The sequence below is a fragment of the Manacus candei genome, unplaced genomic scaffold (genome assembly GCF_025592945.1).
Source record: "Manacus candei isolate 608988 ecotype Guabito, Panama unplaced genomic scaffold, ASM2559294v1 h1tg000071l, whole genome shotgun sequence".
Lineage (NCBI taxonomy): Eukaryota > Metazoa > Chordata > Aves > Passeriformes > Pipridae > Manacus > Manacus candei.
The window spans coordinates 5,265,976-5,290,372 of NW_026138119.1; the positions used below are offsets into that span (position 1 = coordinate 5,265,976).

The 24,397-nt window shown below is 43.1% G+C and overlaps 1 protein-coding gene across 1 annotated transcript in view; it reads left to right on the forward strand.

Annotated features, from left to right (window-relative positions):
- Positions 1–5,057: 5,057 nt before the first annotated feature.
- Positions 5,058–24,397, forward strand: part of FNBP1 (formin binding protein 1) — a 97,660-nt gene continuing 78,320 nt past the window's right edge. The window contains exon 1 of the mRNA XM_051807711.1: positions 5,058–5,245. Within this exon, the coding sequence (XP_051663671.1) occupies positions 5,222–5,245 (24 nt within the window). The 5' untranslated portion in view covers positions 5,058–5,221. The remainder of the gene's footprint in view (positions 5,246–24,397) is intronic.

Genomic DNA, 24,397 nt, shown 5'->3' on the forward strand with positions numbered 1-24,397 from the left:
TTTTTTATGCTGTAATGATTACAATTCCTGCGCACGGACCACGTGGGAAACCCGGAGAGTTTTGACTCCTAAGAAAGAGCTGCTTTGCAACCACAGCTGTGGCACAGGGTGTTCCACTCCCAAGTATCAGGCACACTTTGACGGCTTCAGTGGTCAAAGAGCACGTGGCATTTCCCTGTAGTTCTGGGTATTGATTCATCTGAAGAGCCTTTCTTACTCTGAGGATTATTCCTTAGAGAGATCAGGGATTTTTATGCCACAGACAGGAAACTGTCTGAAGATCTTTATTTTTTTCAATGTTTCTGCAACTATTAGGATATTGTAGTAACTAAGTTACTTACCTACACTAAATGATCCCGAAAATAGAATTTATAACATGCTTACTTTCTTTATGTATTCAATTCTCTAAGAATTTTCGTGTTAAAAGATGCCTATACCTAAATTTACATCTCTATCAATATGCAAACCAGCTGCTGTCCATCACGTAATAGAAACTCTCATCACTATATTGATATGTTTTCATTGTGGCTTCCAGACAAGATTCTCTATGCTCTAAAAGTACTGTTCCAGCACATAGAGTTATTCTTAGCCTGGCTATCTTTTTCTTTATCATTTTAAGCAAACAAAGAAAAAAATCTAATTAGAAATTAGAACCCTTCACAGATTTTGTTAATTTTTTTTTCGTGTATCATGGCCAACTGTTGAGATTGGTACAAGTATGGAGTGGGGAGATGAGCAAGATAAAACAGACACAGGGCAGGAGCCACTCAGTCCCTGGGCAAGGAGGGAAGAGCAGACCCGGGGCTGGAGCTGGAAAGAGCCAAAATCCAGGTCATCTGGTGAGTTCACAGCCATGAGACAGGGGCAAGGCTGAGCTGAGAAGTCAATCTGCAGTTTGGGTGATGGCAATTAAGGTCAGTCACAGCCTAACAATGTGCATCCACAGGGATGAGGCAGGTCTGCAAAAAGGCCAAATGTGAGCCAGGCTCCACATCAACAGGGTTTATAACCAGGCATAGGCTGAGATGGAGTCAGGACCCCCTGCAAAATGGGGCAAAACAGCTGGGCTTTCAGACCAGAGCTTAAATGGAGCTCCTGGGTGCATGGCAGAGGCCCCAGGCGGGGCTGGCCAGGGCCATTACGCTTTATTACGGTTTATCGGGTCTTAATCAGTCCCCTCTGGGGACTGATGGGTCATTAAAGAGCACCCAGGTCCCAAGCTGTGTGTCTGAATGACCTGTGCAGTGTTGTAAGAGCAGAAAGGAAACAGCTGTGATGGTGATGGCCTCAAGGAAAGGTGTGTCCTCTTCCTTTCCTGGTGCTGTTTCAGTCCCAGTGTATGAGAGGTTACGAGCAGCATCCATGTTCCTTATCTTGGACATGGATGATATGGGTAGAGTTATAAAATCAAAGGGAAGCAGCTGTATGGGTGATAACTGGGAGGAAAGGTAGGTCTTCTTCCTGCTCTACCCTGGAAGCTGCTGGAAGTGCTTGTACTTGCTCTGAAAGTTGTGATTTTTCTTTCTTTGCATAAGTAAACAAACACAGAGAAAAGGGCTTAGATTGAACTGTAGTTTAGGGATTTATTTTATCTCCTTTATGTAGTTTCTCAATCATTTAGCAGCTAATCTGGCAATTTTCAAGTGGGATTGAGGTTTTCTAAACAAAATCTTGGCTTTCTAAAAGGGGAATTACCTCTGCTTGGAATTATGAGCTGAATTTGGGAGTGTTCTGAATCATAACAACAGGAGGGGTAAACACAGAGAATTTACAGGAATAGGCCCATATCTGGAAAACAGATCTGCATGGTCGTTCTCAGTGTGGCTGAGGGAAAACTCCTACCAGCTTCTGTGTTGCTCAGATATGGATTATGCAAACTGAATAAATAAGGGCTAGGTAATGCAACTTATAAATGTCATTTTGAGTTATTTTTTGAGACTGAGAACTACTGAGTTTTCCAGCATCTACTTCAGCATAAAGGGCTCTTAAAGCTCCTGTCATTTCTAATTACATTAGTAATTAGGGACTAGCCAAGCTGCAGGCCCTGTTGTTTTGGGCACTGTACAACTGAAAGTAATAATGTAAGTGGCAGTCCCTGCCTTGGAGAGTTTCAGGCTAAACAATAAAGACAGTCAAAGAAAGTCCTGTTCTAGAAGCATCTAGATTTTTATTTAGTTTTTGTCTTGAGCCTCTGTCCACACAAATTTTGCTATCTTGTCATAGTTTTTTGCATGGCTTATTCAAATGTGCCATCATAATACAAAACTTGTATTTCTGGCCTTTATCTTTCTGGAACTGGTGGAGCATTTCTATCTCTTGGTGTGGACAGGTTTCCCTGCCCGTGCTGGTGTAACAGGTTTGCCTTGTTCCCCTCCCAGCTCTTTGTGCAAAAGGAAATTCCACAGCAACCTTACCTCAGATGATACCAGCGCTGCTTTCTGTTTCTGTGCATTCTTTTCCTACAACTATTTATGGGTTAAGCTCTCAAAAAGTCTCGATGCAACTGTGCTGTCTGGTTTTGCAATGTGTCCTGGATGAGTGTAGGGCTAAGGATGGTGGGGCTGAGTCTGTGGAAGTACAGGCCCCTGGAAGACTGTGGTTGTGCTTCAGGCAGCAGGGCAGGCTTGGATATTCAAATATGTTGGCAGTAGAAAGAAGAAGTACTCTAAAATGAGTTGAACAGCATGTCTTTTAGCTGTTGTGAAGTCAGTCCTTCAAAGTAATAATTTCTAATGATGAACAAAAGCGTTGCCAGTTCTGTCTCTCTTCAAAAACAGCTGTGTGAGGAGCAGCATTCTACTCCCATGTTCAAATCAATGGAACTCGGATAAAAATAAATGCAATTCTGTTATTAACATAACATTTGTCTTCATTGTTGTTCTAAATGTTGGAATTGCTTAATATGTTTTTCTTTTTCATGTAGGGTAATAGCCAAGCATCAGTGGAAGGAGTGCATTAATCCAGAGGAGATAATGCTTGTTGTAGCAGCTGGTCAATTTTTATCTTCTCACATCAAAAGCATCCCCACCCTTTATGAGCAGAAGCTTTTTTTTCTCAGGTGAATAAATATCCTCCCCTTTTTTTCTCCCCATGTAAGTCTCTCATGAGTTGATGCAGCAATAAATATATCAGTCTCAAGCTCTTTTTTACATTTGTTGTAGCGCAAAAGCAGAAACGCAAAATGAGATTAAGTGACACAGCTCAAATAAATGACACAGAGGAAGAGGAGCACAAAATAAATATTTCTCTGGCAAGGAAATGAGCCATTTTCTACAAGGCCTGTGTAATTGCTACAATAACCCACATTTATGCAAAGGCAGATAATTTGGTTATTTTCCTTACTTGCTCGTTGAGTGTGTTGGTGACAGATGGTGGATTTAATATTCCCGGATTTGGGTTATTTTGGGGGTGGGGGGTGTATATACTGCTTAGCTGAGTTAGAAGTCAGCTCTTGCAGTCAGTTCACAGAATCAATTAGATTGGGAAAGGCCTCTGAGATGATCGAGTCCAACCTTTGACCAATCACCACCATGTCAACTAGACCAGGGCACTGAGTGTCACATCCAGCAGTTCCTTGAACACCTCCAGGGATGGTGACACCACCACCTCCCTGGATAGCCTGTTCTGATGTTTAATCACTTTTTCTATGAGGAAATTCCTCCTAATGCCCAACCTGAACCTTGCCTGACACAGCTGAAAAGGTTCTAAGTTTTAAGGGTGTGGATTCCCTTCTTCTCTAGGGCACTTGCCTCCTTTACAAATGATCAAAACAGGAACATTTGATTCAAAACCAGCCCCACCTGGCTTGGGAGGAGGGCGGTAAGAGGTGGGGAAGTGGCACCTGAGGGTGGGTGGGGTTGGAATCACCACCTCTGTAGTTTGGTGAGTACCTTCAGTAGTGAGTTCAGTTTTGGGTTCCTCACTATGAAAAGGACATTGAGGTGCTGGAGTATGTCCAGCAAAGAGCAATAAGGCTCATGAAAGGTCTAGAGAGCTGGATTTCTTTAGTCTCAAGAAGAGGAGAAGGGGCTGCACTCCAGGGGTACCTCATTGCTCTCTACAACTATCTGAGAGGAGGTTGTAGTGAGGTGGGGGCCAGTGTCTTCTACCTGCAGTGAGAGGACCAGAGGAAATGGCCTTTAGCTGAGACAGGGGAGATTCAAATTAGAGGTGGTCAAGAAGCCCTGGAACAGGCTCCCCAGGGCAGTGGTCACCTCCCAAACCCTGTCTGAGTTCAAGAAGCGTTTGGACAACGCTCTCAGGCACATGGTGGGATTCTTAGGGTATCCTGTGCAGGGCCATGAGTTGGACTCGATAACCCTTCCAACTCAGGATGTGCTATGATTACTGTGACTAGAGGAAATGGCCTTAAGCTGAGACAGGGGCAATTGAGATCAGATATTAGAAAAGAGTTTTTTCACTGTTCAGGTGGTCAAGCATTAGAATGGGTCGCCCAGGAAGGTGGTGGAGTCACCATACCTGGAGGTGTTGGGTGTGGTGCTGGGTGATGTGATTTAGGGGTTGCAGTTGGTAATGCTGGGCGGACAGTTGGACTCGATGACCTTAAAGGTCTCTTTCCATCTTGCTGAGTCTATGATTCGATGACTGTGCGAGCAGGGCTGCCCTGTGGGCAGGGGGTGCCAGCTCTTTGGTGACCGAAGAGGAGACTGAGGGGACACCTCACTGCAGTTACAGCTTCCTGGTGAGGGGAAGAGAAAGGGCAGGCGCTGATCTCTGCTCTGTGGCGACCAGTGACAGGACCCGAGGGAACGGCCTCAAGTGTCAGGGGAGGTTTAGGCTGGATATAAGAAAGCGGTTCTTCCCCCAGAGGGTGGTCGGGAGCTGGAACAGGCTCACAGCGCCAAGGCGGACAGAGCTCCGGGAGCATTTGGACGGCGCTCTGGGGCGCAGGGCGCGACTCTTGAGGCGGTGCTGTGAGGGGCCGAGGGCCGGGCTGGCCGCTCCTTGCGGGTCCCCCCAGCTCGGCGCGCTCGGGACCCACCGAGTGGATTCCGCCGCCCGAGGCGGGGCCGCGCCTGCGCAGCGCCCCAGCTGTCACTCGCCCCCCCCCGCCCGCCCCGCGCGGCGCCGCTCGGGCCATTTTGCGGCGCGATGAGGCGGGAGCGGCGGTGAGAGCAGCGCCCGTCCCGCCCCGCACGGCCCCTCCGAACGGCGAGGAAGCGCAGCCAGGGCACGGCGAGACCCCTCCCCCGGCGGAGCCATGAGCTGGGGCACGGAGCTGTGGGTGAGTGAGTGGGTGAGTGCGGGGGGAGCGCGGCTGCGCTGCCGCCCCCGGCTCATAACGGTCCGTGCGGGGCCGGTGCGGGGGGACGGGGGGTCGGGTCCGTGCCCAGCGCTGCGCCCGCCCGGCGCTCCCCCCCGGCCCGCCCCGCTCCGCCAAGTTTTAACGCGCGACCACCGCAGGGAAAAAATCCCAGCGGGGGGGATTCGGGACTCCTATTTATTTATTTATTTATTTTTGCTGGAGAAATTAAATAATAATAATAATAATAATTTAAAAGAAAAAAAGCTCCACAGCACACACAAAAAAAAAAAAAGCGGCGGCGGGTGCGGAGCGGAGGGAGGCTCGCCCCGGGGTGGGTTTTGTGTGTGGCTGCTGCGGGAGGCTCCGAGGTGGATCTGTAACAGGGGGTCCGGTTTCAGGAGAGGGAGCTGCAGGGAAGACAAGCCAGATGATAAAATTCCCTGCCCCCGCTCTTAGGGGGCTTCTCTGCCGCGGACGGAGGTTTTTTACGAGAAGACTTTTTTTGTGTTGTGTGTGAATAAGCAGGTTCTAAAGGTGCGGAGGGTTTCGGTGTATAAAGCTCCTTGATGTTTTTGGAGAGAACCTGGAAAGTGGAAATGCATTTGGTTTGCCGGCGGAGCGTTAATGGAAAATATCAAACTGTTAAAAGGAACGAGAAGTGGGTAATAGCGATTCGAAATGGTCCCTCGCTAATGGGAGGAAAGAAGGGAGGGCAGATGAAAGAAGTGTGGGAAGGCAGAAGAGCTGTTACACATATTCAGTCACAAAGAGGACATGGTGCAGCCATGTTTGATGGTGGAGCATGGATAAACCTGCTGGCTCTGGGAGGGCTGGTACCCGGGCACGGGAGCCTGGGCACCGGGCTGTCCCCTTAATGCTGGGACGCGAAACATCTCGGGACAAATCTGTGCTCGGGAGGAGGGGGAAGAGGAAAACGGAAACGGTGTTTTGAATGGAGAAGTCAAGAATGAGTGGCAGAGGGTCATCTGGATTGCAGAGCACTGCAGGATTCGCTCCTGTAGTCATCTGCTTGTAGCTGGTAACCAGTGCGAGCTGAGATGAAACCATATCTGAGCTTTTAAACTGGCTCTGTGTAGAAATGGTTATTTTAGACGTGCTAATTGCTGTCCTTTCTGGAAGGCAGTTCAGCATCCCGTTTTGCTGTGACATTGGAGTCGTGTTGTAGCCAAATCTGGTTAGAACTAGACGGTAAATTAGGGAGCAAATGCTGACTGGGAGAGGTTGTTGTGGTATGTTTTTATATGCCGTAGAAAGAAAGGTGATACATACTGCTGAAAGAGTGTGTAGTGATGCTATATTGATTCATCACTGTATAAACAGCTCTGCTGCGTGGAAGTGTTTCTGGGGAAATCTGCAGTTGCCTCCTTTTTCTACGTCTTGGATGCTTTGGGAGGGGATGAACTAGTTTGAGTGTGATTAGAGTAAGAGGCAAAATAACAATTTTGACATCGGAAAATGAATTCTGAATTCTCAAAAGGAACTTAATTTTTTTCCCATTCTTCAAAGTCTCCAAGTGATACTGATTTGTTTGTGCACAAGAACAGTAGTAGAGAGTAGTGTTTATAAATAGTTTTTGTTTATGCAATATTTGCAGGTGTGTGCACACAGTCATGTATTTGCCTTCTGCAGCAGTTACAAACTGTTTTTGTAACATTTTTTCCTCTTGAAATTTTGTTTGTGAAATTGGCTTATTCAGCATCAAAGTATCGTGCCTCGTGTCTTCAGTGTAGCACTTTAAAAAGTGTAGCAGGTTACTGAGGAAAGGGGTTGGAACAACGGATTAAATTAATCTAGATACAAATTTGGCAGGAGTTGGTCCCTTTTAAATTGGGCAGAGCTTTGAAAACACTGACGGTTTCCAGCGCTCTGGGTATTTAGGCCAAAACAGTGATTTCTCACTCTGCATTCTCCATTTCACGGGCAAAGGAAACCACACAAACAACCTGTATTTAATATATGCCACCTTCTTCTGTTGATCGTGGCATGTTGTTTTTAAACAAAATTAAATTTCCATTTACTTCAGAACTTAGTCTTTGTTTTAAGTAGCCACGGAATGGGTTTTTAGGAGCAGGTGTTGTAAGCAGCAAATTCCTGTTCTACATATGACTGGTATATGGATTGAAGGACTGGAAGTTGAGGCAATAACAAGTGTTTTTAACTGTCGTTTAGAAATTTGCTAGAAAGATCAGCGATGTTTGCTCAGGCTTGACTTGCACCCTCTATCTCTGATCTACCAGGCTGCTTGTGTGTTCGTGATTCACCTCTTTAAATGTAGCAAAGGAGAAGTAAAATCGAGCTTGCTTTTTAGAGCATGTAGAATGCTAATGTGCATGGAGTTATGTAGAATTTCTGTTCGTTCCTGCAGGGGGAAAAAAGCTGGTTGCAGAAAGCCTCATACTTCAGAAGCAGTAAAATCCCTTTGGCAGTGTGGAAGTTATTCCCAAAACAGGCTTTTAGCCTGTGATGTCAATGTATCTCTCTGCCTCTGGGTTGCAAATCCTATTGCAAAGTTCTTCTTGATATTTCACTCCATTCTGGACTTTGAGTTACATCTCAAGATTGTCCCTGTGAGTGTAAATGATCCATAACCAGAATTATTAGAGATAATAATGCAGCATTTATATCCTGTATGAGGTGGAATGCTTGGGATAACGAGATCATTCCGGGCCTCCCTGCAATCCAGTGTTACAGAACAGAACCTGAAGGTCTCCTGTAACCCTGTGTGAGTTCCCTGTGTGCAGGGCTGCTCTGTGCAGTTTGTCCATCCACCCAAGCCCTGCAGAATTCTTTCTACCTGTTCCTTCAGACATTCAGGACCTGAGGAGGAAACGATGGGTGAAGGACAGAATAGCTCTGAACTGTTTTATTTTTCACCCTGGTTGAAGAGGACTGCATTAAGGGCTAACAAATAGGAGGGTATAGTAGATACTTATTTCATGTCTGATTCTTGAAATTGGCAATGTTTTCTAATTGCTAATTTGAATAATAATGATTTTTAATGTAAATGGTAAGTAAAGATTATATGTACCAGTATGCAGACCTGACTTGTACCTTTAGTAACTACACTTTATGGTCAGTTGGCTGTAAAAGCACATTTACATCTCCTTCACCCTTTTTTCTCTCTTGGCTAGTGGGAAAGAACATGGAGCATGGTATACACAGCCATTATGAAGGGTGCTTTAGCCAGTAAAATCTTAGTGTGTGCCACACTTCCCACCCTGCCATTTCGTGTGGTTTGAAGCCCTTGAAACAAGTGGAATTACATTGCAAACTGAGCTGAAACTAACCTTGGCACTTGGGTGCTTGTCTTCTGAGTGGAAAAGGCTGTGGCTTCATGGTTGGAATATTGAATGGGATGAACCTCGTTGATGATGAGTTTTGGTACAGGATGTAGTTTGGGGGAGCTATGTGTAAATCTGTGGTTAAATGGTCCGGGAAAAACTCTGCCTTTTCTGAACACTGTCATAGCATGGCAAGTGCAAGTGGTCAAGGGGTTAAATGTGGAAAGTTTTACCATTTTGTTATGAATGTTTCAGTATGAATGTTTCAGAGGTGCACATGCTGTGGGTTTGTTGTTGGGTTGGTTTTTTTTTTCCACATTCAGTGTAAAGTTTAAAAAAAGCTTGGGGAGGAAGGTGATTTAATCAAAATTTTCTTTGACCTTTGTGAAAGCTGGGTGGCTGCTAACAGCTGCCACTGTCCTTTCAGCCTGTGAGAAGGTGGATATTCAGTATTTGCAAAGGATTTAATTTGCTGCCCTCATGCAAAGGGGCTCTGTGAGCCAACTCCTCACGGAACTGATACCTTGGGGAACCACACCTTTTGCTTGTAGAGTTCCAGTATGCTTTAGTATGCAAAAACATGGATTGTGGATATGGTTGGTTTTGCCTTTTAAAGTTCATTCCACGTAGGTGCAACTCTGAGAACCTGAAGGCCCCACTTGCTCTGTGTAACTGCTCAATTGTTTCCTCTCTCAGGACTCTCGTCCCTATTTCATCAGCAGAATTGGTGTTTAAACAGCTGTAATCTTGCATTTCTGCAATTTGCTTGAATGCAGCATTGTTCTTCAATAGGATTTGCAATGTATGGCTGTTGCATATAGTGGTGACTCACATTTGGAAACAGTCTGGAGCACCTGGGTGGCTTTGACCTGGGTGACATTAGGTAGTAGTGCTGTCTGGGCACAGCAGTCAAATGTCATCTTAAACGAAGGCCTTGTTTTCCCTCAGCTTGTCCTTTCTAAGAGGATCTGCGGAGCTGGATCTAAGGTTTGATGTATTGATTCTCGAGCCAACATCTAGTTTCATTGTGTGCACCACTAGTTGATTGCATACAATAGAAATGGGGTGTGTGTCATCCCACCCATCCCATTCTCACACCTCCCACAGCCCTCGCCCCCCCCCAATTCTTCGGTTTTTGGGTGTTAACTGTTAGTCTCCAACTAAGGAAAAGGAGATGGTGTCTGATGGGAGAAGGACACGAGTCTTTAGTCTTGCCTGATAAGTCACAGGTTAACTCTGATGAGCTGAGAGTTTCCATTGTAGGCCGAGCCCTCACAGGTGGGTGGAGGAATTGTTGGCAGCTTAGACAATCTTTTCTCCTGTGGTGATGGCAAATGCTTTTCTGAAACGTGTATTTTGTTGTAAATTGGCTGTGAATTGTTGCAACTTATTTGATGTCGTTCAGACAACTCCTAGAGGCGGAGCTGTGTATCCCTGACCTTTTTTTTCTTTGTGTTTCACAGAATCTTGGTTTCTGTTTAGTTAAAACTTTTGTGTATTTCAAAGCGTCTGAAATTTCACTCACCAAAAAAAAAAAAAATGCTCACAGAGTAAGGCAACCTGAAAGCAAATACAGTGAGAGACTGGAGGAAAACAGGCTAAAGTCAGTAATAAATGCATTATATTTATAATTTTGGCTTGGTTATCCTAAAGCTCTCAGTAACAGTTGTACACAGAGTGCTGGAGATGGGCACTTCAAAGCAAAATACACTTTTTATTACTTATATAGTATTGTTTTGGTGTTCTGTATAGTTATTTGGACAGTTTTGAGGTAACAAAACTGTCTGACATTAATATCTCCTTATTTCACAGTGGCTCACTCACTGTTTTAAGTGGTGAGTAAGTATATGCAGATTAGTGAGTGAGGAATAATTTACAGAAGCTGAATCATGACACGGTATCTGCATTGTGCAGCTCACACCTTCCTGTGTTTGCCCAGCACGGGGTGAGATTTCAGGCTGCTGCTCTTCTTTTTCTGTGCACAGTAAAGTTACTGCTGCCATATTCCTTTTTGTGAGCTTAAAAAGAGATCATCTTTAAACTTTAGGATGATGTGTGGTGTGGGGGCTCCTCTGCTACTCGCAGGAGCTGGTTGGTTGGAGAATGGGGTTATGTGTGAGGTCCCTTAGCACCTGCAGGCACCAGGAGTAGAAGGACTCTCTTCTGGTACCTAAAGGAGTTGCTGGGTCTTAAATGTTTGAACGGTGTGAGTAATCTCGTTTACAATTCTGCTTTGCTTTAAGAAAGAGGTTTTCTACAATATTGTCTCCAACCTGTTCTTGTATTTCCTACCTATTCATTAAGAAAATGGGGGATTTAGGTCTTTCAGCGTGAGTCAAGGCTGCAGAATACATGTTTTCCCTTTCAGCCACAGGCTCTTCCCAGTCGTATTGTGGCTGCTCGAGATCCCCCGCTTCCTCGAACCATATGGGGAGGCAGTCAAACATGAGACGATGTTTTTCTGGACTCCTTGCAGCTCATTAGTGTTACTCATGTTGTGAAACATTCTTTTACAGCAGAATTTCAAAAGCTGTAAAACATTCTTTTAAAGCAGAATTTCAAAAGCCGAATTCCACATGAAGAGTAGGAGCCACTGCTGCACTGTAACTTAATAACCTGCTTCTCATTATTGCCTTTGATTGCTGGGCAGGTAACCTGCTAATGAATTTTTGGAAATTCACTTTCATCCTGTTTGAAATAATGTTGCTGAGATTGGTTATACATTGAATCCAATCCAGCTGTCAAAATCCAATGCTTTGTTGAGTTTCCTTAGTGTTTTTGTAAATATTTTAAAATAACTTCCCCCTTCAATATAATCATACACTTCAAATGAAACTTTTCTTCCTCCTTCCACCCCTACAAACACTGCTTTTCTATTAATTTTTTTACTTTAACCAGTGAGCTGGTGAGTGTTAAAACACTGTTCTCTCTTAGCATGTCGCCGTCTTTGTTATTCTGCTCAATCAATGGCCTTGGCTCTAAAATACAAAACAGTGGAAAAGTACTATATATGCTGTGTGTATGTACAGGATATGATGTTTTTTACTTTTTCTAAAGCAGGTGTGGTGGAATAGTTTGGATCCTTTTGGAATTTACCATGATTGTCTTGTCTCCGTGTTGTCCGGCGACAAATTTATTAATGTGATCAATAATTCCTTTTGGTTCAATTTATTAAGAATAGTTTGTTGGCATAATTAAATGAAATGTTTCTTTTTCCATCTAAAATTTGAAAATACTGGAGATGGGGGTTTCTAGATTACTTACAGCAGAGTTGAAGTGCAAGAATGAAATGCTGCTTGCCTGGTGTTCATTGCTGATCACTGAAGCAGATCATGTTGTAAAGCACGTAAAGAGGCAGTTCTGTTGCAATGTTGTCCTTAATTTATTGGAGGAAGAGTCAACCTAATTGGGAAAACACCCAGAAGAACAACAACAATCCCCTAGCTGCCCTCTGAAACCCAGTAAAGCAATAAAACTTAAAATGGAGTCACTTGGGAACTAATGCCTGGTTTACAAGGATGGTCCCCAATGAACTACCAATTCACCCAGATAGTCCTTAATCCTGAGGAAATCCCATAGTGGATTATTCTTGCTGTAGCTGAAATAAAATAGATTTCTTCCATTAAATATGTGTCACTTGGCCATCTCCTATTGGGTGTTTTTCAAGTGCTTCTATTTGGTACCTAAGGAGTTTTTATAAAGCAATTCCTTCAGTTCTGCCCTTGCAGTGGGGCAGGCACGAGTGCTGCTGGCACCATTCACGTGTCTGAAGGGGAAGGGTAGTTTGTAGTGTTTAGACTTACTCCTCTGGGAACAGCAGGTACAATTTCTCTCATAAATTATTCATTTTATAGTTCAAACATTTTACTTTCATTGCACTGAGCCTGTGGATGTGCAGATAAAGGAGTACTACCTATGTGACAGGAGAAGGATCATCTTGCAGAGATCCTGAGAATACAGTTTTTCCTAAATGCACTCCTGGAGATTTTGCTCCAATTAACACCAAGAAATTGCTTATTGGGTGCCTTGGACGGTTTTCTCTGTCTCGGCCTCTGAGCTGGGAGCTCTTCTTGTTGGGAAGGTGTTTAACACTTTCTGTTCTAGTTATCTATTTTCTGCTGCTTACATTTTTTTTTCCACATTAGTGTTTCCAGGCTGCAGTTTTCTCCTTTCTGCACCCACCTCTTGCTTTTTGTGTTTCAGATTAGTCAGGATTATTCAGTTGTTACCAGGGCCAGCATATTGCACATGCTAAACACGATGCCTCTTGGGTTTTGGAAAGCTGCTGTGCTCCCATTCACTGGAGCAAGGGTTTAAAATTTGGCAGACAAAAGCTGTTGAACAGGGTGCTGTTCTTGAGAAAATATTCCCAACTGTAAGTCTTTGGAAAAACACCACTTTGCATGTGCTCAGAGGAGATATTATTGACAAAGTCTTCGTGGGCGCTGGCTACGTTTTGGCCTCGGAGGGGTTTTTGTGGGACAAGGTGATGAGGTCACCCAGGGAATAATTGCAGATGGCTCAGTCTGGTCCTTGCAGGAGAGCAGCCAGACATCCCATGCCATGGCTGCCCAAGGCCAGGGTGGAGCTGGGCAGCCTCTCCTGCTCTCAGGCTCCTTTGTTGGCAGAGGAAGAAGCTGGCTGGAGGACAGCCCTGGAAGAGTGGGATCTGTGTTAGGGAAGAATAGTGGAAGAAAGCAGACTGCCAGCTGGGAGGGAGAGGGGATGGAGAGCATGGCTGCACCAGTGCTAAAGGTCCTCCTGACCACCTGTGTACTTTCTTAATGGTAGCAAACTGGTTCTTCTGTTCTTGCAGGCTGGTTCTTCTCTTGTTACACTCACCTGAGGGTGAGTGAGGTGCTGTGGTCAGAGGGGAAGCTGCCTGATTCAGGAGACTGAAGGTGGGGAAGAAAGAGCAGAAGATCATGCTAAGATCTGGTTACAGGCAGTTGGATCTGCTTGTCTAGGAACTGCTCCTGTGATTGAAGTGCCAAGAATGATGGAGATAGGGTCATTTGAGGAGAGGTATTTGAAGCTGGCAGTTCTGACAGGGGGAGAACCAGGGTGAACTGAGCAAAGGAAGCAGCAGAAATGAGCTCAGGAGGAGAAAATGAATTTAAACAAAGAAAACAAGGAACCAGTCAGTAACAAGGAAACAGCCTGAATAAAGAGCTTGTAGGGAGAGCAGGGTTGGGCTCTGGGTAGGACGGGTGGGATTGTGACTTGCTGTCAGACAGGCCATGCAATGGGATTAGTGCATTAGGAAGGACAAGTCAAGAGTTTGATGGGATCAGGAGAAAGTACAGTGGGTGTACAAGGGGAAGGAAGAAGCATGGAGGAAAGGACGAAGATTAGATAAGAAGCAAAGCAGAAAAGTAATGAATAGACCCAGCAGTCCTCTTTTACCTGCGTGGCTGTGTAGCATTGCTATTTTATGTGGCTTTTTCCGTGTAACATTTAAGTAGAGTTGACGTACTGGTTTCAATGTGTGCACGTTGATTTCTGTGGTTTCGTTTTGCATCTTTACTCACTGTGGAGGAATATTTGACCACATCCCCCAAATGAGAGCTTTATCCAGAAGTGTGTGCACTGCTGCTTTTCATCCACTCCTTCTGTGCAGAAAGCCTTGAGGAATTGTTTAGCAAATAAGCCTAAAATGTGTTTAGATAATATTTTTTTCACTCTGCATTATGCTCTCTTATACAGAGATAAATACTTTAACACTTTTATCTTGTATTTACAAAAAATGATTGGCATGAAGCAGTGAGTGAATGGAAGTGTGTTTTCTCAAACAAAAGGTAAATGGGGAAGGGAAATATTTCTTGTGCTCTTGAGGGATGTTGATCTGTCAAATGTGGGTCTTACAGGAGTAGCATTAATTAATTAGTGTGTAACTAAGGTTTTACTGTAGTAAAAGAAAAACTGGCAGTGGATGGACTGGGAGAGCTGTGATAGAACCCTACATAAATATTTTTTCACCCGTCTTGTCTGTCTCTCCCAAATATAACAGTCTGAGATCCTTTTGCTCGTGTGTAGTCACTGGAAAAGCCTAAAAATAAAGGGTGAGAGAAAAGGGTTGTATGTGCTGGTCAAGAGCCTTTATTTCCTTACAAGTCTTTGGAACTGTGAAACATCTGGGTTTCACAGAGGATGCTGTTGGCATGTGTTCATAACTTAACATGCAAAAGCTCAAAAACTGTGTAGCACAGCTTTGCTTTGGTTTTTGGTGTGCAAAAAAACCCCTCCTAAGCAAACATTTCTGTCGTGTCTGGGGGTTTCTTTGCTGCTTTGCTCAAAGATGCCATCAACTGACCTGCTCCATCCTCCCAAGGGACAGCCAGCCAAGGCATCCAGCACTCCCAGGTTATTGTTGCATGCTTTGCTTTACCTGAAACCTAAAAGTGAACCAGCTGGCTCTTTAGGTGGTGAGAATGCATCTCACATGACATGTGTGACTCGGTTCCTATTTAAATCAGTGCCCTGGGGATTTACAGCCTTATTTTTGGAATAGGGGGGGCTAGCTACTTTCCAGCTCTATTTAAAGATAAAATAAAGTTTATCTGGCTGTGTGGGTGCACGTGGCTTTCTGAGATGCAGTGGAGTAGCCCAGAAAACTACCCTGGAAGGGTGGCAGGGTGCATCCATGCCTGATAAAGCACAATATGAACTGTGAGCATCTCCCCACCTCCTCTTCCAGATAAATGTGGGCTTCTTTTTCATTTCTGCATTGTGGCTCTTGCTCTGATTCCTGTCTGTGTCATCCTTATACCTGTGTTATGTATGAAATTGCTGAAAGCTCTTTTTCCAGAGGTTCAGTGTGATTGACATGAAGCTATCTTGAAATAGGAAAGCTGTAATTGTTGGAAGATGAAAATTTTTACAAGAAATGTGGTATTGTGAAACACATGCACCTAATTTAGGCATCTTTGGAGACTGGGTCTGCATAGTTGTCACTCTTTGAGAATACTTAGTCTTGAACACAAAGCTCGTGTATCATAATGCCAGCATTTAATGGTTGAGGGAGTGTGTTGAATTGTTCCACTCACAAAAGCCTTTGCTGAGCTAAACAATACAAATATAAATATTTCACTTGGTTATTAGCAGCTGAGTTGAAGTGCTTGATGGTTGGGAACAGCATGACAAAGTAGTGCACTCCATTCACACAGAGGTCAGAAGACATTTTACATGATATTTATGGGTTCCATGCATACAATTATAGGCATTTGTATTGAATGTTGAATCTGTTGTTGGCTCAGTGTAGTCATCTTCTGTGGTTTTGCTTGTGGGTTAATCCCTGGGAACCAAAAAAGAAAATGGAATAGTGACAGAGGAGTCAGAAGCTGGAATCCACACTTGCAGAGTTGAGCTAGTAAAAATTGTCTAAATAATGGAAATTCAGAAACCCTTTTACAATTAGAATGTAAGAATTAAGTGCTTTTTTTTCTTTATTCATGATCCCTGAGTGTACAGTGGTGGTTGGGAGTTGCTGGTCAGTGGAGCAGTGTTGATTTCCCTCTGGGGGCAAGGCATCCATCCAACCTTCCCATCAGGGGGTGGGATTGATTCCTTAATCGGAACAGCAACAATCCATCCTGAAGCTTCCTCAAGGTATTAGGGCTAAATTAAACAGTCTGGGACAAGTGTGTAAGCCCTAATGCACTTCAAGAAGCTTTCCTGAACAGGAGAATTTTGAAAATAATCAGAAGATGAACCCAAAAGTAACAGGAAAAAAAAGCCACAGGCACAAATCACCCTTAAAAAAGGGGCTGTGATACATTTGCTTTGTGTGGTGCAGTGCTTAATGCTCAGATTCTCTTAGGGAAGAAAAGATGCATGAACTATAGCTCTATTCATGGCATTGTATTTAGAATTTGTTTTTCTCTCCTTTGTGTACGTGTTCCATAGATGTTCCAAAAATAGATATGGTCACAAATGTTAAATTAGTGGAATTAGGCATCTTAAAGCCAGGAAATGCACAGTTTTTTTAACAACACTCACTACTGAGGAAATATGGGTTCTTACACATATTGTATTATGTCTTAATTTTGCAAAATGTTAAGATTGTGTTTACTTGTGTGCATTTGCAGAGTCCACAATGCTGCATGAATTTCTTGGGGATAAAAATGTCACGGTTGCATTCAGTTTTTCTGGAGTTTTACTTTTCTTTTACTTTCCTTACCTTGGAAGAGGAATGAAGCATGATGACTGAGCTTCAGTCTGTACATTAAGTGCTGTGCTCACAGGCAAGAATTAACTATAATATGTCAGTAGCCTTGTTGGATGTGCTTACTAATTGTTATGGATGTGCAGAAGTACTCAAAAAATAAGAGGTAGACCAGATGATGCCTCTTCAGTCTCACTCTTAGTTCTCAGCCACTTTGTCTTGGTCCATCTCACTCTGCAGCCCAAGTCAGGTAAACAGTAATTTTCTTTTTCCAGAATATTGGAATCCCTTACATGTATATCCAGAAGGCCTGAGGACTTCAGGAAAGCTGGAATGTTTTAGGGTGACTCTTTTCTGAACGTCCCCGATGCAAATTGCCAGGTGGGGTCATCTTAAACCTCTGGCTTCAGAGATGCTCTACCATAACACAAACTTGATTGGTCCCGGTGGCTCATGGTCCACCAGTCTGAGCCATGAATTAGCAACCAAAACTCTGTTATTTGGGGAGATGGATTTAAACTTCAGGGTTTGTGAAAAACAAACCCTTTATTTTTCCCTTCCTTGGCTGGGAGCACTTTCGAGTCAACCTTTGGACCAGAGTTGTAGCTTCCAAAAACTATTTTAAGTGGAAGGTATTGTCATTGGAACAGCTGTAGAGCACTGAATGACCTTGTTGTCCTTGCTGTGGGAGGGGATGTTCTTGTCAATTCGTGAGAAATTCTTTCTTTCTCTCCCTCCCCTCTGTGTACGAAGGTAAACACACATTTGTTTTCCTCTTCCCCTCTCTGAATCAACCTGGTTCAGAGGCCAAACTTGCTTTCCCTGCTTGGCAGATAAAAACATCTCATAGATTCAAGTCAATATCCTCTTTCATATTTTTTAGATGATTCAACTGCTCACGAAGCAACTGGTCTATCCCTGCATTATAAAATAGTTGGGGAGTCATGGGACCTTCAGGGAACTGAGCCCAGAAGCTCCAGTTGCTGTGTGAAGATCAGTAGCTCAGATCCATCCAAGTCAAAGGTTGGACAGAAGGTTCCTGTTTGTTCTTCAAACAAAAGCATTTCTTGTGTGTTTGAGTGCTCTTTAATCCAAGAGACAGAGCTGCAGCCTCATAATGGATGAAAGCTGGAGTAAGCAAAGCCTAGATATGAGGGAGAGGGGAAAAAGGGAGAAGAGGAAGGCTGGCACATTGGTGTTTTTAATAATGGGAGTTGATACAGGTCAAGGGACTGGTAAAACTTGTGTCAGAAGGAGCAGCTGAGCGCTGAGATTGGAGTCTCCAGGTCCACCACAAGCTTTGGGGATCCCTGGTGGTGCTGTGGTGGCCTGGCACTGCTGCAGGAGTCACCTGCCAGCTGGGGGTGTTCCCTCTGCCGGGGTTTCTGCAGATCCCGTGTGTGTCCCAGGTCCTGCAGGGAGCTTTAATCTGGGTGACAGCTCTGCATTGCTTGTGATGCTCTCGTGGGTGCTTACAGGAGTGACTGAGTCGTTTTGGGTATGGGAGATGCTCTTATTTCTTGACATTGCTTCCTGGGTAAATGTTTCAGGGCATGACCATTCTGAAGGTTTATTTTCATTGTTCCTTTTGTCTCTAGGGCAGTTCTGTTTACCTAAGAATTGTAGATAAGTCCAGATTTGGAAGATATTTATCCTATATTTTGCATTCCCATTAGAAACAAAATAAAACAAGGACTGTTCTTTTTATCTTCATGTCCCAAGATAAAATGTTAATTACTGTTGTATAAATGAGACACTCTGTTATCTTAGTGCCTGCATTTCAAAATATTTGATTTAAAGTTTGCAAACAATGTCATTTTCTTCAGCTTAGACAGAAAAGTGCAATGGAATAGAATTACAAAGATGACAAGAAAGTAAATATATGAAAAGCTTTGGGGATTTTATCTGTAGTTAAATTTATTATTTTTGCTTAAATTACAGTCTTTTAATTTTAGAGAAAGGGTAAACTCATGAGATTTGTTTCTACTTTGCCACCACTATCACTTCTAATATGAAGCCCTTAGGACAAGCTTTGTCTGGCAAAGCACTTGCACTGGTGTAAAATGTTGCTTAAACTATTTATTAATGCATCTTATTTTAAAAATTGCTTGTATTTTGTACCATTGTTCAACTAAAACACGTTTTATAAGACTGAACTGTGTTCTTGAGCCCTTTGTGAGTGATTTGAATGATTTCAGTGCAGACAAGAGCAGAAGCTGTGGGCTTTTTGTTTATGCATCCACTGCATCTCTCTGCATTCTGATCTTGGGCTTTTTTTTTGAGGTTAATAAGACATTTAGATCACAGTGCTCAGTTTAGTAATGCTGACTCTGCTCCCTGAACATCTGTCACCGTGTTTGCTTCAATGCCCGTGCAAGGCAGGGTGATGTTCAGAACCTTTGGTCTCATGGCAGGCACGTGTTTTTCTGAAGCATTTGTTGCAATATGTCCCGATAAGAAATTCTTCTCCAATACATACAGATGCCTTACACCCTTAGTCTTGAGCTCTGGTAAAGTAAATCTTCTCTTTTCTGATATTCTGCAGCATTTTGTTGGTTTTTTTTTTTTAACATCACGTTATTTTCCACTGTCCCCCCCGCTGTGTCCTGCTTCCCGTGAGTAGATTATTTATTCTTAAAAACAGTTTGTTTTTGCCTCTCTTGCATTACTCATGAGATTTACTCACATCACCAAGTACTTTAGGATTTGCAGCGTTTGTTTCCAGAGATGCTGACTGAAGTGCTGTGTGATAACCTCTTGCAGACTTGAGTCAGGGAGTGTCGTGTTGAACAAGGGACTGTGTCCTGTAGGTCACTTGAAGATACCAAGTGCCATAAAACCAGCAAATAACTTGCTCTGAGAGACCCAGAGCCACTGGGAGGAGATTTGCTGATAGTGACTTGGTAATTTAATAAAATGGCAGGACTTGGGGAGGGAAAAAAAAAGTGTTTTGAGGTGATGAGTTTTCCCAGCTGCATTTGGTCTGATGAACTGTAATATCCAAAGCCAGACATCTCTTCCACAAAAATAAGAACTTTGGAAGATATTGTCTAATAGTATTTCATTCCAGTAAGAAATGAATTGTAAATGCATCTAGCAAGACTTCTGAGGAATGCCTCTGTGTCATTTACATAATGCCAATCCCTGTAGCACTTGGGCTTTCATTTAATAAGTGCATTGCTTAAGGTATTGCACTGCTCCAGAAGTCACACTTTTTCTTTTTTTTTAATTTAAATTTTTGTTTATTTCATGAAGCTTGAGGTGATTGTCAGCATTTGTTGCTGGAGATCCCATCCTCCTTGTGCCAGGTAGGTACTACACAATCCAGGCACTGATGGCCCATCTTGCAAATTGTGTAATATGGATTAAAGACAAGCAAGATTGGAAGGATGAAGCACAAGTCACATAAGGATGTAAAAATTGCACACAGCTCTCAAACCTCTCCCTTCTCATGACTCTTCTGGTCTGGGCTAAAACACAGTAATTTCATTTGTGCCCACATTTGTTATGAAAGTTCTTACATGTGAAATTGTAACTACTTAATAGTTGCTGTACTCTGGGACAAACTTAGAATAAAATAGATGATCTCTATTCTACTTTTATCTTCTTACATTGCAAATCAATATACTGTGCTGATAGACACCCAAAATAAATTGCACTAGAATTACAGTGTTCCCTGGATGCTATGAAAAGTCTGTGTGTATGACAGGCACATTTCAAAGAATTGGTTTTTTCAGTGTGCTAATTAATTCCCTTCAAATAAATAGTCATGCAAGAAAATGAAATACAACATCAATATTTAATGGTATCTGCTTAAAACTCTCCCGGTCTAGACTTCTGAAGTTGTGTGTGGGTGATATTCACACATCCCTGATAAAGGGAGGATGGAATGTGTGTGTTTTCTTTTCATTTAAGGAGTGAATTACTCCTTAAAAATGGAATTATGAGGTGCCCTACATGGTCTTGCTCAAAAATAATGTAGAAGCAACTTCATCTCCCTGTGGAGGCCGTTGCTGTGTGAATCCTCTGGATGCTCCCAGAAGGGGAGATTGTTTCCTGAATGGAGCGAGCTGGTCTCCACCTTGCAGGCTCATCCAGTTGAAGCAAGTGTGCTAAAGTCATTTTGAAAGTGGGCTGTAATTTCTCTCTTGCTGCAGGAAACAGTGAGCCCAAGTGACCGACATCTTCTTCTGCACATCACACTGTTTCCTGTTCCTCTGCTGAGCAGAGCAGTGACGAGCTGACCTAAATTTATGGTTCTCTTGTGAGATGTCAGTCAGCTCTCTTGAGCTGTTTGCTGCAGTATTTTCATCTGTGAACTGTATTTGTTATTATTGTTGTGTTATCAGCTGCTGATGTTAAAGGGAGAATCGTTCTTCCTTTAGAGAAGTGAATTTGTAATCGATTTTCATGCAGTTTGTGGGCAAGGTTTATTCCACACAGACGTGCAGAGTTGGGGAATCTGTTATTTTCTGGGCAAACACTTGTTAAATTTCTTCCCACAATAGTGATAGAGAAGAGCAGCACTCTGCTTTGCCATCCTCTTTTTATACTTCATGGTTTGTTATTGCTGTGTTAGGAAAACACAAGTAGCAGGCTGTAGTGTAAGCATTCCCTCTGTTTATTTGTTGTTGGTGGTGTGGTAGCCTTCTACTTGATCTTGCAGGAACGTGAGAAGAGGGGAAATCAGGATCACATATCTTTAGATTCAGACACAAAATTCCACCCCATGTGCTCTGTGTGCAGCACACTTGTCTATGCCATAGTCTTAATAAAGCAGTGAATTAAGAAATATTCCTCTAAAACACGCCATGTCACCACGGTGACCCAAACTTAACCAGGATCTCTCCATTATGAAGATTTTAATAACATTTAACCATGGTTTGTGTTAGCCCTTTGACTAAGAACATCACGCTGCATGTGGTGTGGTGGTCTTGGTTTTGTTTGTCTTCGAGACACAAGAATTCTTTTTATTGCTGTCCCAGTAATCAGTCCAAAGTCCAGCAAGTGGCTTTGCTCTTGAAAAACTGTAGCACCCTTTCAGGAAATATCTGCGGCGCCTCAGATTTTTTCAGCCTGCCAACACATTCAGAACACAGGACAAGCAGCTTAAGATCTGAATGAGATTGTTCACCAAATGAGTTGGTGCAGCATATTAATTTGCTAGTGCTTCTAAATGCCTGCAGTGTTACAAGAGCCTGCAATGGCACTAAAATACCAGGAGCTTTGTTGGCTCTAAACTCCTTAAAAGAGAGTTTTAAATTCTTGTCTGCTTGCCGTAGCCTTACCAGCTTTATAAAGAATATGAGGGTCTGTGTTGGAAAAAGGTGGTGCGTCCTGGGCTTAGCAAAGTTAGTAAGAGCTTTTTCTGGTGGTATTAGTTGTCTTGGAGTTGAATTGTGCTCTAGGTTTTCCTGTATAGCTCATTATATGAGCCTCCTATTAGTGCTTTCATCTAGATGCCAGTGGATACATTTATTGCGTGTTTTGATATGTGTTTAATCTCAGTGGAGGGTCAAGGATTTATATTGAAAAAATATTTGCCTTTGCAGTTAGGTAAACTAACATAAAGTGGTTTTAATGAGGCTGGATGCAGTCAACTTGATTTTATGTGTATTTTCGGTTTCATTTTGAGTTTCTAAGTTAGTATTTAAGTGCCAGAGTAGAACTGATATGAACGAAACCATTTTTCTTTTTTTGTTTGTCTTTTGTAGTGAGCCAACACCCTCCTCTCCCAAAACCTGTATTCTGCCTGGCAGTTGTTGGAGAGGGATATAAATTGCTTTTTAAAAGTACAAAAAAGTTAAAAACTTTAGAAGTCTATTTTCAAGGTCTTAAAATAGATGCTTTTATTTCGAGATTGAACCCAAACACTTTAATGAGAGCTGCCTAGATGGGAAATGCAAATGATATTACCTGCTGCAGGTAATAACATCCATCCAAGGTTTATGAACTGATTCACTGTTCAGAACTGGGAATTGAATAAAAGGCTGTTGCAGCTGCACGGAATGAAATTTTAAAAAACCGAAATCAAACATTCAGTGCTGTCCCTTGTTTCACTGATCCTGGATTTAGGTGAATGTGGCAGAAGCAAGTGGTCAGGCTGGTGTGACATACGTGTGGTTTTTAATCTTGGCTCCAATAAGCACTAGTTTAAATTGTGTAGTGCTTTTTCTTCACAACTGTGTCTAAAAACTGGATATAAAGGAGGTTCTTTCCTGCTGCAATTCCCATCAGGATTGTGAAGATGTGTGTTTCTTCATGCGTCGTGAAGGCTTGAAATACATGTCATGGTACCATCATTGTTATAGCATGACTTATAAAATATTCACATGGGGTTTTTTTGGAACTCGAGGACTTGAGATTGCTGTCACAAGAAAACTAGATTAGTTCCTTTGCTCAGCTGGACTCGCCTGTCCAGCTCAGGAGCAGAATATCCTTGCTGAGGGAAGCAGTCCTCACTTAAAGGATCAGAGGAAGCTGCTCTTGCTTAGTATGGTGAAGTACCATTTATTCCTGATGCTTGTGTTTTTTTCCAAGTCATATTGGTCAAAAGAGAGTGTAATTGTTGATTTATTTCCATAAAATATTCTGTCTGTTTGACTTCGAGAGGCCAGAGGCTGTGTAGGGAGCCAGGCCAGAAGGTTTGGACAGTCAGCAGCTGCCCTACTTTCTAGAAACTGTAATTTTAGGTTGTCTTGGCTGGCACAGCATGGTCAGCACACTGAACTTGAGCTTTGTCCGTTGGGGCTGGGAGTGTGGCCACACTGAGCATCCTTGTGGGACAGCCAGCAAACCACCGGGTCTCGCTCGCTGGGCTGTGGTTCCCCACGTGTCTCTGACTTCTGTGAGCTGCTCCCAGTTTTGGATCTGTTGGAGTACAGGCAGCACTTGGCTCAACAGGGTTGCTGTTAGATCTGGGGAGCCTTTGCTGCTGCTGAAACCTCCTTCAAATGTTCTCAGCTCAGGTGCTTGGGCTGCTAAAATTGATGGATGAGAGAGAGAACTGTGTTATAAAACTCCGGTTCTCTGATTTTCACGAGTGTCGTTTATAGGGTAGGAAATGCTGATTTCTTATGTTTTACAAGGCTTGGTGATGTGTGATCTCTCTATTCTTGTGGGAATGTTTGGTTAGTGTGATGGAGTTAAATTTGCCTCTTTCTCTTCAGATGAAGTGTCCTGTGAAGAATGTCAAGTATCCTTGAGTGAGCAGCCTGGATGACTCCATGTGCTGCTCTATTGACTCTGCAAACCTGAAAAGTGTGTGGGAGAACTTTCTCTTGTAGTCTAGCGTGTAATTTAATTGATGTTTGTTTGGTAATTTGCCTCAGATTAAATTATTTATTGTCACTACTGAACAAATGCTTTGTGTGCTTCTGGCGGGTCAGCGCTTTGCACAATATTTTCCCTTCTTTATTCCACCTACTTTGATGCATTCATTTGTTTTTGCTGTGATATTGAGAACTGAGAGAGGCTTCTGTTGGAAGGAAAGGCAGAGCAGAGTGGAGTTTGAGAGGCTTTACACAGTGATTATTTAGTTAAGGGAAATGCGATTACTTTTCCTCAGATTTAAACTTTGATGTAACACGAGTTCACACTCTAATTAATGGGAGTTGTTACCTGAGGAGAAACTTCATAGAAATGGCCTCAAACTGAGCATGTGAG